Genomic DNA, 16,530 nt, shown 5'->3' on the forward strand with positions numbered 1-16,530 from the left:
GGAACCAGAAACATTTTTTTCCAATTTATCTTTTCTTTTTGTGGGCTGAGAAACCGTTGGAAATGGAGAGGCCTCCCCTGGTGTTTTCTCATCCCAAGAAATCTCAAAGGACCAGTGGTTTGCAGAATGCTTTGCTGCCAGATGTTAGGCTTGTGTTCACATAAATCTTTTCACATTTAAATTACCAAATAAAAACAAAGGGGAAGAGAAAAAGAGAAAGCAAAAAACCCAATATTTGAGTTTACCCTGTAATGAATTCAGGAAGATTTTTTTTCCCCCTTCTCTTCCATGCGCTTCCTCCAAGGAGGTGTGAGTGAATTAATTAACTTTTGGGGAAGTACTTAATGAGTACAGCATGTCTACAAGTTTGGAATAAAACTACATTCCAAAGCTGTCCTCTAGAGCAGATGTTTATTCTGTTTAGCCGTGAAGTTGTTGGGCATTTTTTTTTAGCACATTATGTCAAATCATTTGACTCTTTACACTAAAGCCAAATGAAAGACATTAATAAATATATTTTGAGATATTATAAAGATTACAGGGCATGATAATTGAAATTTCTTTGCATATTTGAAAATAATGTTTGAAGTTAAATGCTATTGATTTAGCCTGGCAAACATGTTATTTTGCCCATCTTTTTATTTTTAAAAATGTATTATTTTGAAGTAATTTAATAGAATTAAATTGATATTTTCAGGCTGTAATGAAAGCTATTTCTGCTTCTTGCTCTTATTAAAATAGTTTTTATGTACCATAAATTCCACTTTAACCACAATTCAGAAAGGAATGTGCATGTTACTTATGACTTTCCTGCTATTCTTTGTTCCTGTATTTTTCTCTTAGGTTTCCTCAGCACATTGTTAGACCCTACCCTGGCAAGAAGGTGATTGATATGGCTCTTTGTGCCCTGGCTAAATAGTTCAACATAGAGTGCATTGTGTCTGCACTCAGGGAAAAAATGAAATGCAATTAAATTAATTTCACCTTCAGTTACATGATGTTTCTGTTTCTTTCATGTCAGCCTTTATTCTCTTCTATAATCAGATTTTGTAACCCTTTTTAGAATGTCTCTTCACTTCAGTAATCACTGAATAGGATGCTTGTGTTGCAAGTTAATTAGAAATTCTCATGTGCCTGAGTTGACTTTTCCCCAATCTTTGGGGTGGTTACCACGTCTTCCTAGAGAGCACATTTCACTGTCCTCTGAGCTGTGAGGCACAGAGTCCATACCTGCTCTTGGATCCTCCATGTTTAGCTTTGGAGGGCATTTTTGTGTTCACATCTAGAAACTGAAGTATTTCTCAAGATATATCAGGGAAAAGGAAGGGTCTCTGCATTGGGACAGGCTCTTCATAACTGCAAAGAAAACTCCTGGGAGTTCATTCACCCTTTGTGTTGACAAAACCCATGACGGGTAACACAGCCCTTCCCAGCAAGTGTCTGAAATGATGCAGGAAAATTATAGATATGAGAGATGGAAAGGGGAGGACAAAAGATCCTCTTCCTCCAGCTCTTTGTTCATAATTGTGAATTACAGAATACACAATAGTAATGCTTAGATTTAGGAGTAAGCATTTATAGAGTCCAGGGAAGGACTCTAAGAAACCAGGAGATGGTGAGTTAGGTTTCTGTCTAAAATTACCTTAAAGACTATTGCAAGTAGGTTTCAAAAGTCATCTTTAGGTTCAGTGAGAGTTATTTCCTAATGAAAAATACATAAGAAACTCCCATTAAAATAGACTTCAAGGGATAAAATCTATTTTACTTGCAGATTTCCTTGGGTACACAGGCATTATTGTTATACTATTAATTTCTTCTTTGTTTTAGCTTCAGCGTTCCATCCCCCAGCCTTTTCTCCCCATCCCTATCCACCCTGTACTGTTGCTGCCTATAATTAGTGAAGATACACATCTGTCTTCAGGCTACCACCTAATCTCTAAGGCCATATGGGTAAATGGAATATAATTATAATTTGGTAGAAACCAAGCCTTCTGCACATGGTTGTATTGCTCTCTTCTTTTTAAAGCAGTCAAATTGAATCTATGACATTGGAGGCTGGGTTTAGTCCTTGCAAAGTAAGTATATTTCAGATGGAAATTTCGTTGTGTTAAATTTGGGTGGGATTTAGCCAGTTTGGGAGGAATTCTGACACAATGTTACCGCAATGTGCAAGCACCCTGCATATCATGAAGAAATCACCTGTGGTTATATGCAAAATATTAACAGAGGTCATTTTTTGTCCCCCTCTTTTTCAGTTATTTTTATTTCAGTTGCTGCGAGGACTGTCTTACATCCACCAGCGTTACATTTTGCACAGGGACCTGAAACCACAGAACCTTCTGATCAGTGACACGGGGGAGTTAAAGCTGGCAGACTTTGGTAGGCAAGCAGTTAATTACAAGTATCTTATAATGTTGTAGGAATGTCAGACAGATGGTTCCATTGATTTCTCTTCCCCCCCCCCCCACCCTATTCCTTAGACACACCTTCTTCATTGTAGATAATTGCACATTTTTCTCTTGAGTGAAGAAATTGATTATGATCAACAAAATGCTTGGTTAAAAGGGAGCAAGTGAAAAACAAATACCTACTCCAGTTCTCTCAAGGAAGATCATGCTGAAAGTATTTCCATTTTATTTACCATGAGACCTCTGAATTAGAATTAAAAATATAAAAAAAAAAAAAGGCAGAGAGATATGGGGAAATATAAACTGTATGAAAAGCACAATCACTTTATGGAAGCAGCTTGAGGGTTGTGAGGTCTGGATTGACTTTCATTAAATGGTCATTGCAAGAGACGGAAGGACACAAGTGTTCCTTCTGTAGAATAAAGGACACTGGGATCACCTGGATTGCTTTCAGTATCCCTTAGTTCTTTCTGGGGAAGGCTTACATGGAATATAAAGTCAGGATAAATTATCCACTGAAGTCTTAGCCTTTGGCCTATTTTTAAATGTTTAAGCCATTTTCTAGTGGCTACGCCAAGGCAAGTACTCTTTCCCCTGAAAACCATTGTAAATGCAGATGTGGAAAATGGCAATATTTCTCTTTAGTGGTTTTCACAAAAAGTTGTAGGAATTTCTTTCTTTCCTGTAGGTCAGCTTCTCAGTTACTGATTCCAGCAGTACTTTTGAAGTAAGCTGAAAATGTGACCTATTGGCTTTTAAAAAATGTCTTTTATTTTATGACTGCTATCCACATCATGCTTCACATTTCATGCAGCAGCAGTAATGAGGAAGCCTTGTGTGCTAATTGGCAATTTCACTGCTAATGTAGTTGTGAGGTTTTGTCTTTTAATTAGTGTTACTGCAATTAACAGCTCAGTGTGTATTTGCTATGCTGGAGAAGGGAACAGGACTTAAGGTGGACACAGTCCACAAGGACTTGGTTGGCCTTTGAATTGTAAGGCAATTATAGAAATAGTATTAGAAGCACTTGTCTCCTGGTTTACATATGATTCTTTGCTGTCATTTTTCAAAACTTGCTGTTTTTTGAATAAATGCTTAAAAACCCCATTCCTGCATGTTGCATTTTATTGTGAGGTTTCATATCTTAAGGATATGAAACAGGTGCATCATTCAGTGTTCTTGCAGTGAAATATGAGTTAACCCTCTGTTGAAGGTGCTGTGCTGTTTAATAATTTTGTTGTATAATTTATATGCAGAGAACCCTATGAACTAATCTGACTTCCAAATATCCCCATATTATAAATTTTTCGGGAGATTGTAACAATGGTTCTCTAGCTTTGGTGGATGCTGGAAATCATAAAAGATCTCATAAATTCTTTTGTATGTAAAATGTTTCCTACAGTGTGGGGGTGGATTGCTGAAGCTCTATGGCTTGTGTGGCTGGGGAGAGGGAGGCTGCAAACTTTTTTGTGTGTTTTTAAGAAAAAAGAAAACAACCTGCCCTTTACCAGCACTATTAAATGCATTGCTGGATGTGTGAACCAGTTAATGAACAGTTCAACTCAGACACAAGTTGACTCTGGTTGTGTTGCCTGGTGCTGCCAGAGAGCAGAGGACAAGGTGGGATGGTGGTTTGTGCCTTGCTATAGTAGGAAATGTAATTATCTATCACTTCTAATGGAATTGTTGCCTCATTGTAGCACCAGGCTGAATAGCCCAGTGATGACATGAAAGGCAGGATTTTCACAAGTGGGTGGTGGCAGGAGTTTGTGGTTGACCATTGTGCATGGTTTTGATAGAGGGACTAGAAATGTATAAGTACAGCCAGAAAGAAATACAAAGTGGTAGAGACATGAATATGTAATATTGGACAGAAGATATTTTTTCCCTTTTAAGTTTGCCTTGACATAACAGAAACATCTGTGTAATCTACTCTTATACAGGGACAGAAGATTATCTATCTCCTTTTTTTTTTTTAAAGCTAGATTTTCTTTCATGGCTCATGACCTCATAAAACTGAAAACCAGATGGGTTAAATTTCTCTTCCGAGAACCAAGATGAAAAATTAGAGGTGTTGAGGTCAAAGTCTGAAAGATCATGACCCCTTTCACTGGGATCATGAGAAATGAGAGCACACGTGTGTGCTGTCCGTGTGCCCCTGTGCATATTTACTATTTAAGTGCTGTATTATTATAGCCCATCCTCCAGCTTCCCAGTATGGAAGACTCTATTTAAACAAGGTGTAAACTACAGTCCTATTTCTCTTTATGCTTTTCTCCCACAAATGACTGATTTGCAATAATGTGCTTGGAAAGGAAGTCAGTTTAGATTGTATACTTGATTAATTATGTGAGGAGCAGTGTGAAAATTAGAAAGATGGTTGCTTTTCTTTCAAATGCACTCAAGGCAGGAGAGAACCTATCAAGAAATCAGTGACTTTGCTAGCATAATATAAAATCCTAGAGCAAAGGCCTTTTAGTCTCTAAGGACAAGACTTTCAGATTTTGGCTTCATAAGTTTACCAAAAATATCAGCATCATGTCTGAAGTTTTTCATTTGGCGTCAGGCTTATTTAATCTCTTCCCTGTAGGATATCAAATGCTTAAAAGCAGGCTGGTGGATCATAATTCTTGAATAAACAAGGTAAAAGAAGCTATTCATGTCTGCCAGTTCCTTGCACTGTGGCTGAAGTGGAATCTGTGAATAACTGTGGGCATGTGTTTTTCTGTAGCAGGGCTCCCAGACACACACACTTCACTGTGTGGGAGTGTCACTGTTCAGATGAACAGCAGTTTGCTTTTCTGTTCATTGTGCTCTAGCTGCTAGGAAATGAACGTTTATGAGAAGACTCAGCGGTCAAATGAAAAGGGAGAACAGAAAATAGAGGCTTTATCAAATTAAAAATGGATGAGCTATAAAAAATGGCTTTATTGAAAAGATATAATAGGGGAGACTACATCTCGAGTAATTGTTGCTGTGAAAAATAGTCCTTGAATATCATACCTGCATTCTTTTTGAAATCTAATTAAGATTCCAGAGGAAAGTAAAGTATATTAGGAGTTCTTATGGAATAAAGTGCAAGAATTATTTTTGATCCTATGGTGTGAATTTGGCTGTCTATGAGTTTATTTCCCCTCCTGCATATGTCAGTCTTAAGTAGAAATACAATATTTTAAGCCTCTAATGAGTAACACCATAAGAAATTTGTCTCAGACTTCAGCAGAAAGACACATAATCCTCAGGGGCACCACGCCCTGAGCTGGTAGGCATGGACAGGGAGCAGACCAGAGCCCCTGCAATCCAGAGGAAGTAGTTAGTGACCTCCTGTGCCATTCAGATCCTCACAAGTCTGTGGGTCCAGATGGGATTCATGTGAGGGTATTGAAGGGGCTGGCAGAAGAGCTCATTAAGCCACTCTCCATTAATTGATCTTTTCTCCTGGCTAGCTGGGGAGGTCCCAGATGATTGGAGGTTAGCAAATGTGAAACCCGTTTACAGGAAGGGTTGGAAGAAGGATCTCTGGGGGACTGCAGGCCTGTCAGTCTGACCTCAGGAAAGGGGCTGTAAGCATCATAGAGTCCAACTTCTCACCCTTCCCAGGACAAACCCAAGAATCACACCATGAGTGTACTGGGAAAGCCAACTGATGTCATTGTCAGACTGCTCTCTGTGATCTTTGACAGACTGTAGATTGAGGGAGGTTCTCAATAACTGGAGAAAGGTTATTGTTTTATCCATTTGCAAGAAGGCAGGTCTGGAGTACTGCAGCTGGTCAACCACTATCCCATAGGAAATGGTGGAATGAGGCTTCTTGTAGGTGTGAAGAAAGTGTTTGCCAGTTTTAGTCACAGTAAATCATGTTAGATCCATGGGATTGCCTGCTGTAATGGAATGAGGAGCTCTGCAGTGCCTTAAGAGTTGGTTACCAAGAGCCTGGTGGTGCCCTTGGGTGCACAGTGGGAGCATGAGGGATAATGGTCATAAGCTGAACACACAACTGGCTATAAGGAAAGAAATGTTTGGTATGAAAGTACTTCAGCACTGGAGCAGCCCAGAGATGTTGTGAGATCTGTTTGCTTCCCTTACTGGACTAAGCCTTGAGCAATCTGGCAGATTGAACTAGGCAAATTGTTCTTGTGTGGTTCCGTGACTCACTAAATACCTTGCTTGTTTTGTTTTGTTTCTTAATGATTGGAGATTGGTATTTAGTTATTGTATATGCTGATATAAATCAAGATTGGCTAATCGATTATGTTTGCATGCAGATTATCATACTTGATAAACTCCAGCACCAAGTCCCTAAATAGCTGACAATAATCAGGTGGGAGGTGAGTCTCACCTTCCATGTGGGACTTTCCAAGAAGGATTTGCTCTTTTCCTGCCTTGTTTCTTATTCTCTGAAAAGAGCCTCTTGCAATCTGATATTCTGACACCTCCAAAACAATGTCGACCTTAATTCTGATCATAGCACAATTACTCTTACATATTCTTTAGTTAAAATAGTCTTTTGCTTTCTGGGTTGAAAAATACATGTTATACTTGTTATTAGATATTTTCTGATAAAAGATTTACATAGCTTTGAGGTGACACCACCCACATTTCAATGCACTGAAAATATCATCAGGTTATGCGTGTCAAGAACAAAACATTTAGACGTGACTAGCATGTGACACAGTAAAAGCACTTCTGAGACTGTGAGAGAAAGTGGCCAAGTCACTAGTAGGGCTTTGGCCTCCTCCCCTCTGAGATAACCAGCCTGCTGCTGGGGTTTACTTCTCAGGGAGTTTCTCATTTGTGAATCTTCTCTGCAGCTGCCTTTCCCTGTCATCTCTTCTCTTCGACCTGCAGCAGAAGTAAGCTGTTTGAAGTGGGTGAATGTGAAGTTTGAAGACCTGTTAGATCTCTGTTTGGGATTGTGCAGTTATTATAAGTGCAAGTGCTTCTGTGTAATCACATCTTTTAATTAGATGCCATTCTTTTTAGTGTGTATAATGCCTTTTTCTCTGTGCTATGGCTCTAAGACAGGGTGTATAAACTATGAAGGCACCTGCCTAACCTTAGGTACCTACATAGCAGGCACACAAGTGCAAAATACAATTTCCAAGTATGGAAAAACAGGTCTAGAAGTATTGTTATCTTGAGTATATTTGAAAGGAGAGGAAAACTTGATTATTGATAATTTTCTAAATTGAAAAATTTAGAAAATACTTGAATAGATGCTTCCCCTATCTGCCCCATTTTTTGGTAATTTTAGTCCTTTAAAAAAATCTTCAAACTGCAGTAACACTACCAATAAATTCCAGTGTTGCAAGGTGAGTTGACAAGGAGCATCAGGTACTTAGTGCTTTAATGCTTGTTTCTGTAGTATGAGAGTTGCTCTTTCTCATCTGTGGGAATCTGCTTTGGAGTGGAAAAACAGCATGACATCTTCATAAAAATGTCTTTTATTTAGTCTCTCAAATAACACTAACCCTGAAGCTTTTCCCGACTACTTTTTGTTGTCTTTGGGGATCTCTGGATGAGTAAGGATCTGCAGGAGGTCTGTATTGTGGTGAAAGTCCTGCCTTAAGCTTTCAGAATTTTGTTAATATACAGTCCTCTGATGTAGTAAAAGAATCAAGTCAGTGTGATTCAACCATGCATCCTTCTAGATACATAGAATGATAAATAATAGATAGCAGGAGCAAAGAGACTTGAGGATTAAAATAAAGGGAATTATACTCAATGGACTTGCAGTTTAAAACTGTGACTGAGTATTAGGATGTTTCCAAGCATTTCCATATAGATTTTTCTGTGGAGAGCATGACAGTGGTATGTCATGAGGGACAAGGTTATTTCTGTATAGCTTACTGTTAAAATTGCTAAAACTATGTTGATAAGTTGAAAAGAAAAAAAAAGTAGGGTTTTTTTCTTCACAGTAAGAATCCCACAAGGGTTTCTTTATAATGTACTGTATAAAATTCATATGAAAAGTGAATAGCATCAAAGATTGCTTGCGTGGATAACTGTGATGTTTTCCCATGTAAATGTTCCACAGAGTATCAGATCTTGGAGATGCTGATATAAGGAGTTGTCTCAGTGCCCAAAGAGCTGGTATGATATTGTTGGGGATTTGATGGAACTGTTAGCAAAATTCCTCTGAGAGTGCCTCTATTTATGTAGGCTGGCTCCCTTTGGTTGCCTGGCTTTAGGTGAGACTGATTTGGGCAGCCTGACGCAGCCTTTGGGGTGAGTTGTAGGAGCTGCCTGGTCACCCCTGAGGCTGCTGGCCCAACACAGCTCCTGCCCCCACAGCAGCCCTTCTGCAGGCTCCAGAGAAGGGCTAGGAGCTGTCTGGGTGCTGGTTATCAGAGGCTGCTGCAGGTAAAGAAAACCAGTTTACCCCAAACATAGGTACACAGACCCCTCTAACACCCTGCCTGAGTTGAACATGGTAAGAAAAGACATTTATGTCCCATATTCCTGCTGGAGATTGCTGTTACTCCAGGTACAGCCTGTTCCTTTCTGATAACAGCCATTGAAATCTGAAGAATTGGTTCGTTTACCCCTCAGGAAGGACAGTAGTGGGCTTCTTTGAGGACTCTAGTTGTATTAAATATCAAGCAAGGAAGATAACTTCAGTGACAATGTTGTGAAGAAATTGAAAAAAAAAAGAAGTGAGAACCTGGAAAGTGAACCCCAAAGTGCTCAAACCAGAGTCAGCTTGCAGGCCTTTATAAAGTACTTAATAAAGCAGTTATTTTTGTAATGAGCTGCAAATGCCTCCTGTTCCATGGAGAGCAGAAGCTGCTGTTGCTGTGTACAGTGGCAGCTGGGGCTGGAGCAGCAGGGCAGGCTGGGTGTGTTTGCCCTGGAATAGCCTTGATGGCCTGTTACTGAGTCAGGGTGAAAAGCCCTTCTGTCCACATTTTCTACACCCAGGCAAAGTAAGGCCAGAGCTCAGGAGCAGAGGTTATAGGTAGCTATGGCACCCTCAAATCTTTTTCTTGGGGGAAAAATAAGTGATGTAGGCTGCAAAAGCTGTGGGCACTGTGGACCCAGAGACATGTGGCAGGCTGCCATGTTATTTATTTTGCTTTCTGAGGATAATAGGCTTTCCCTGCACCCCCAGACCTTTCTTCTCAGTTTCTAATGCTATAACTGGCTGCTGTCAGGGAGTAGCCAAAGCTGCATCCTTCCCTTTCCCTCCCAGGAGCAAGGGCTTCATATACTGTGCTTGTGACCTTCTGCTGTGATGCCCAGACCTGTGGTGAGATGGAGAGGGAGATGGGTGGGTGGCAAAAGATTTCAAACAACAGCAGTGTAAAGGAGTATTCTGGCATTTGGTCTAAAGAATTGTTTCAGAGGTGAAGATGCAAGAGAAGGTGTGGTCTGGTGCTGCTGGAAATGTTTCTTTCTTCTCCTATTTATTTGTTTTGTTGTCTCATCATGGATCTCCATCTAATTTGCTTCATATATCTGATGGCTTTATTGAGGTAGGAGTTCAATCTATACAAAAAATTACCATGTGAGAGCACAGTAAGAATCTCTTATGGGCAGCAAATGGGTTTCATAATCTATGAAGAAAGAATAGATTTGCCATGAGTTTACTATCTGGAGACAGCAATTGCAAAAACTGTAGAGAGATTCAGCTGTATTCAACTAGGACTTTAACTTCTCTCTGCCAGTTGTTAATACAAAGCAGAACCACTTATTAAATGTTTGTCTATGCCAGTCTTCACTGATTGCTATTTAACAATTGAAATTAAAAATCTTTAAATAGGAGGCTTTTCAGCTTTTACTAAGGCAGATGCTGTAACTTAAGCTCTTCCCACTGAGAAGCCCTATGCAGGATTATTGACTGAAAATGTTTTATTTTTAAAAAGCATGAAGGACCTGGGGATTGGTGTGACTCACTTAATGGGTCCCTTGTTAAACGGATCTCAGATTACTTAGGGTTCAATGCAATTCTCTATTGTTACAAGTGAGAGTTATATCAAGCCTTTAAATAGGAGGAAAGCATCTTAATTATCCATTAAGGGTAATAAAGGAAGTTGGTTATGACACCATTAAAACAACTGTGATGAAAAATCTGTTTCAGTATTTTGTGCTTAAGAAGAACATGGGATTTGAATGTCATCTGTACTGCAGCTAGCTCAGTGCTGTGTTATGATGATAATCATGATTTTTTTTTAATTGCCTTGTATTGCCCACTTAAGTGTGAACTAGACTGCTACGTGACAGTGGCACAAAAGACTTTGAGAACTGTGATCTGCTCTCTGTGCAAAAGAGATCCATCCATCCGTCCATATGAATCTGTAAATGTATTAAAACAAATATTGTTTCACTTGAAAAAAGCCTTATTCAGTCATGTGATGGTTCTCTCAGTTTTATATGAGAACATTTTCCCTTCCTACACCTCTCCATATCCTTGTGGTTATCATGGTTACAAGCACCTGTATTTAAAATATCAAGCTTTCATTAAAACTTCATTGTTTTGAAGCTTTTTTGCTTCTTTCTGTTACATTAGTTACAGGGAAAAAATACTATAGAAAAAGGTACTGCTCAAGGTAAAGCTTTTGAATATAGGCCTCCAGGTAGCTCCCATAGTACTCTCTATCTTTTCTTTCTTGGTTTGACTATGATTTTGTTTTATGGTTTTTTTTATTTATGAGAACATACTGTATTATATAGTGAGAAAATTATGCCAACTTTTTAAATTATTTTAATGTCATTAGTGTGTTAATAGTTATGCAGATTTATTTTACACAGGAAATAATAAGCTGTGTAGATAATATAGGTTAACTGGAAAGGTGTGGATTAAAGAAGAAAAAATTCATCATCAGTCAGAACAAAACATATTGATGTGCAAAGATTAATGTGAACAAAACTGGCAGTTCATTAAGAGAAATATGCCTTTAACATGGTCTGAAATAATTCCATAATTGAGGTGGCATTTTAAAGGAACGATGGCTCTGTAATTTATGATGTCATTTGTTTTGTCCCAGACAGTTTAAAACCTTACTTTTCGGCAACACAGTCACTTTTTATCTAGGTAATTCTTAATGTATGCATGTTTTTTTTAATTCTTTCTGAAAGACACAGTGCTGGTTGTATTAATATATTCATAGATGCATAATTTGTCCTGATATAAATTAAAATCATGCTTGCAGGGCTACCTGCTTTAAGATGAGAGTTTCCCCTGCATCAGTTAGCCTTGATGATAGCCAGAAGTGATCAGGCAGTTCTTGTCTTAGCAGTACTTAACACTTCTCCAGCAACTTCCATTTCCAAAAACTATACAAATAAATTATAGCTCCAAGTAGTTACTCTTATATATATTACAAATAACCATCTTTTGCTTGACCTTTTGGTCTTATAATTTGAGAGACCAAAGCTAAAAAACTTAAAAGTGGGAGAATCAGGAACCAGCAGCTTTATGCCTTGGTGAGGTGGGAAAATTAACAGTGGCTTTGCACGAAGAGAAAATGGTGCTGAGTAATTTTTGGTTTACATGGTAGGGAAAATGGCAGGTTAGAGCTTCACCTGGTTAAAGGTCCTCAGGTTCTTCTCCAAACTTGGTTGTATCGCCTTTGGCTTTTCTGGCTCATAATATGTCAAATTATACAGCAAATATTTCGTGTAGTCATTGGAAATAAGGTAGCAGGAGATTTTCAGATGTAATCTCTTTTATTCCCACCCACACCCATGAATATATTCATATCCTTCTTATTGCAGCAATTTTTAAGTCACTTGAGCATCAAATTTACTTGCTTTTGTGACTATATTTGCTTTCAAGCATATGTCATTGAAATGTTTTTAAGTTATTTCTGGACCTTCCAGCTAGCTGGAAATGTGGTTCAGCTATGACCTGTCTGTAGACCTTACAAGAAAACTAAATAAATGAAAAAAAAAAAAAGTAGGGGGAGGGATAAGAGAAAAGGCAGCAGATCACTGAAATATACTTTATAAACACAAATGCCTTCTCATGTAAGCTTCTTGCAATTTTGGCAGTCCTTTGCCCATTCTGTCTTAAGAGCGCTCAGGATTATCACCAGTTTAGCTACACAGGCTGTAGGCTGTGATACCAAATGAGACATGCTTATGAGTACTAACAGTTGGTTCACACATGCAAACTTGATAGAGTAAATGGTTTCCATAAAGCATGGAATGATTCCATAACAGTATGACAGCAGTAGTTTGTCGGTGGTCAAAGTACTAATAGGGATCCTTTGCTTGCAATCTACAAGTGATTTTTATTGAGCACCTCATCTAGAAGTACATCCATTGTCCCCAAGGTGAATAGATAAAAGAATGGCTTCGTTTCAGTACAAACAAGTTTTCACTTGCTTTATTAGTTACAATACAGGGTTTTGCTGTAGTCCTACTGACTGGTAGGTTACATCTGTACAGAAAGGACTAGATTGGGTTGCATAGCTCCAGCTTTGTCATTCTGGTTGAGGCATTTTAGTTTTCATTATCACTTTAGAGACAAATGCTGCATTAGGAGCAGTTGGGATTTAACTACATATTTCCAGAATTGTACTGTTAAGGAATAGCCTTAATGCCCTTCTAATGTAACTTTTTAAAAAATGAAATTGTCTGCTTTCATTTCTTCTTTTGCTCTGACAAAATTGTATTAAGAACTGAATTGATGGCTCTCCAGGAATATAGATGCCTTATTACTGATGCAAAGTCAAATAATAATTTAGATCTAAGCATATTGGAATGTCTCTCTCATAAAAGTTTTCTTATAAGATTTGTGATTCAGATAATTTAAGATGGCATATACATTGAATGAGTTTTGAGGAGCAATTTAATTGAACAGGTGAATCTGACAGTCAAGAGATTTCTGTTGTTAGATGTTGCTTTATAATATTGCTTTACAGAAGTAACAGTGCTTATATAGATTTTCTTAATGACTCCACTCTTGAAAGCAAAGTGGAAGAAATTTTGAAAATTAGTGAAATCTTCAAGTTATTTTGTAGTTATTTTGTTCTTTGTATTTAAAACAGCTTTTATGTAATGGAGACTTTTTTTCAGTCTTGTTAGTTTTGCAGCAATGTCTGTTTTCAGATCATTTTACTCTGACTTAATCCTGTGCAGTCAGATGTGACTTTAGATGCTGTGGGCGTTACCCACTATGTGAATGTATGTACCAATGTGATACCACATGCAAAATGTGCTGGACTTCTTTGGAAGAACTCCAAGACAGTGTTTTACCTACTAAGGGAACATGTAAGTTGTGAGATATCACATTGTAGCAATGACAAAAGTCAGATAAATATTTGTCTTATCTATAAATAGTCTGGCTGGGGTACTGGAAGCAGCCTGGATTAAGCTCCATGAGCTCTAGAGCAGTTTGTGCCAGGCAGGGCAGCCGTGGTTCATGAGCTGAGGGTGGATGGGGGACCAGATGCAGCTGCATTCTGCAGAGGAGATGTGTGCTGAGGTGACACCTTGGCTGGGAAAGGAGGCCTTCAAACCCACTTGCACTGGCTCTGCAGTACAGGGTCAAGGATCTGGTGGATACTAGCCATGGAATTGTGGCATTTGTACATAAGTTAGACCTTGTATTGTAAGAGTTGGTGGTTTCAGCACCCATGGGGTGACAGCTTTTCAAATTTACAGATTCTACTCCTGCAGGGTAATGTCAAATGGCAGCGAGGTTTGATTTGTAAACAAAATACTTGTTAGATCTGCTTTTAAAAAATATTTTGTCTATAGAAATTACTTAAATACTTGCTTTTCAATGTAGCCCTGTTCTTGTTAAACTATTTATCCTAGACAAATTCAAGTAAATTTTCAGCTACTTGATTAGGCTTTAATAGCTGACCATGACTTGAGATAGGCCCTGCATCAAAGTTGTCCAGATATTTAAGAGCTAGATAGGACATGATGGATCAGCAAAACTGGTCCCACTGGAATAAATCTCTCCATTAATAACATCCCAGTAGCCATGCTGCTGTTGCTGGCTTTTGTCCAGCCCTGCAGGGTTCACTTCAGTGAGTTTTGGACCCCTCCAACAGGTGGAGAGAGCAGTACCTGGCACTGCCAGTGCTGTATGGTCAGTTAAGAGACAAAATTACCTGAGGGTAAGAAACGGGGATTAGATGTTCAAACATGAAACTGTCAGTGAAACCTAGCTTTTGTGTTTCTGTGTGGATGACTGTGAGTCACTACAGTAGCACCAAATTGTGCTTATTAAACAGTTCTTCAGCTGACAGGTTTCATACAACGTGAAACTAAAAGGACTTGAATGGTACTGATGCCCTGTATAAAATTGAGTTGCATCTGATAGGTGTTCAGTTCTCTTTGCACCTGGGTAGAGGGGAAGGCAGTTTGTCTATGTGATGATTTTCTAAAAGAGATAAGTCTTGGAGAGCCTGTTTATTTCTTTACTGCTATGTTGCATTTAACCTGTCTCATGCCATACAAATGATAGGATACAAATATCTATCAAATGATAAGTTATTCAGGTACCAGTTGGAAAGGATTGGTTCATTTTTACTTGAATGCCAGATGGAGTCATCCAGAAATGACCCTTGCTCTCCTGCTTTTAGTTATAAATGTAGAGATCACAGTAAATTGTTAGCTTCAAACACAATAGCCTGCAGTCGCTTGTTAGCTTCTGTGTTTGGTGCTTGATGGACTGTTACACTTCACCAAATGGGGCATCCATAGCTCTCAGTTTGTCTCCATACAACACTGCTCTCCTGAATATTTTTTTTTTTGGTCTTTTCTGATTCCTTTGATTTGTTAATGGAAAATCCTAATGGTGATGAAACATTTATACCTCAAACCTGTGTGAAAATGGTCTGTTACCTTTCTTGTCTTCAGCAAGTTCATTGGTCATGTCTTAAAATTCCACATGTAAATTATTACTATTACACAAATAATTGTTCAGTATTGATTAGGCTCATTCATTCATAGCTGCTTCCCTGTTTTTTCTCTTTTCTCAAGGAATATTAAAATATCCTCAGATGTATTAGCTCTCATTTTCAGTGAAGAATTATTTTCTGCCTGTTTGTCCTTCTAGAACTTCCTCCCTGCACTCTGCAGATCTTTCTAATTTAAAACCATCTGTTCAGCAATTGTTAACTCTTTGCTTCAAACCTAATAACTTCACTGTGAAATGAGTAATTCTGACATTTTCACTTACAGCCTTATTAGTACAGTGGCATGTTCCTACTGGGGCTTTTATAGAAGTAGAGGATATCATCTTCTTGTAGACTTTTTATGAAACAAGAAATTGATAAGTAAAAATCCGGAATCTGGAAAGCAAGATTTAAATCAACCACCTGTTTGGGCTATTGTGAGCATGTGTACCATGTCCATAAGGAATCCAGGTCTTTTCTGTAATGCAGAAATTATCTTTGATGTCAAACTGCTTGCTGTCCTTGAGTGCTGCTAGCTTTTACATCTATGTGAATGTTTATAATGTTGATGCAGTTTGTTTCCTTTTTTTTCCCCTACCCACACAGTTACTTTTGTACCTCCAGACTAGTAGAGGCACTTTGAACATATTCATGCTGACCCAGAATGCCATGGGAGTATTTATGTTTTCCTGGTGTCAAAAGTGAAGTGTATATTTCTTTTGTATTTCTGTGCCACTTTTTGCACAGTACCCAATTTTTAGTATGGTTTTTTCCTGCTTATAGACAAGGAATAAATTTCTCAGTCATAGTATACGTTCAAAATCAGTGTGCCTTTTTTCAAAATATATTGGAAATTATTTATAAGTATTTTAAAGCAAAGAAATAAACAGATTTACAGCTATGATAGCTCTCAAACAAATAAACCAAAGGGACCTTATAATATACAACCAATATTTGAGCTCTTTCTTGTATCCCTTTTTTCTATTCCCTATGATCCTTTGGGAGGCACAGGGGGCAGAGGAGAAAGGTTATGAAAAGATGATGCTGGATTTGTTGGAAAGGGGCAAACACTTTTCATGAGTGCTAGAGTCATTCTTTCTGGTAGCAGGAAAAGTATTTGTGTCTCCCCATTCTGTAACTTGTGTTTGTCAGCTGACAGTTGAGTCCTATTCACAGACTGGAATAATTATCATCTGTGTTACTGTAAGTGATTGTCTGAAGACTTACATGAGATAAGACTTGTAGGGGAAAATAATCTTTTATTA

General features: G+C 38.3%; 1 protein-coding gene across 6 annotated transcripts in view; it reads left to right on the forward strand.

Moving 5' to 3' along the window:
- CDK14 (cyclin dependent kinase 14) overlaps positions 1-16,530 on the forward strand; it is a 326,690-nt gene that overhangs the window by 156,498 nt on the left and 153,662 nt on the right. For all 6 annotated transcript variants that reach the window (XM_059469292.1, XM_059469252.1, XM_059469276.1 and 3 more), the window contains one exon: positions 2,256-2,379. In XM_059469292.1, the coding sequence (XP_059325275.1) occupies positions 2,256-2,379 (124 nt within the window). The remainder of the gene's footprint in view (positions 1-2,255; positions 2,380-16,530) is intronic.

The sequence above is a fragment of the Ammospiza nelsoni genome, chromosome 1 (assembly GCF_027579445.1).
Source record: "Ammospiza nelsoni isolate bAmmNel1 chromosome 1, bAmmNel1.pri, whole genome shotgun sequence".
Lineage (NCBI taxonomy): Eukaryota > Metazoa > Chordata > Aves > Passeriformes > Passerellidae > Ammospiza > Ammospiza nelsoni.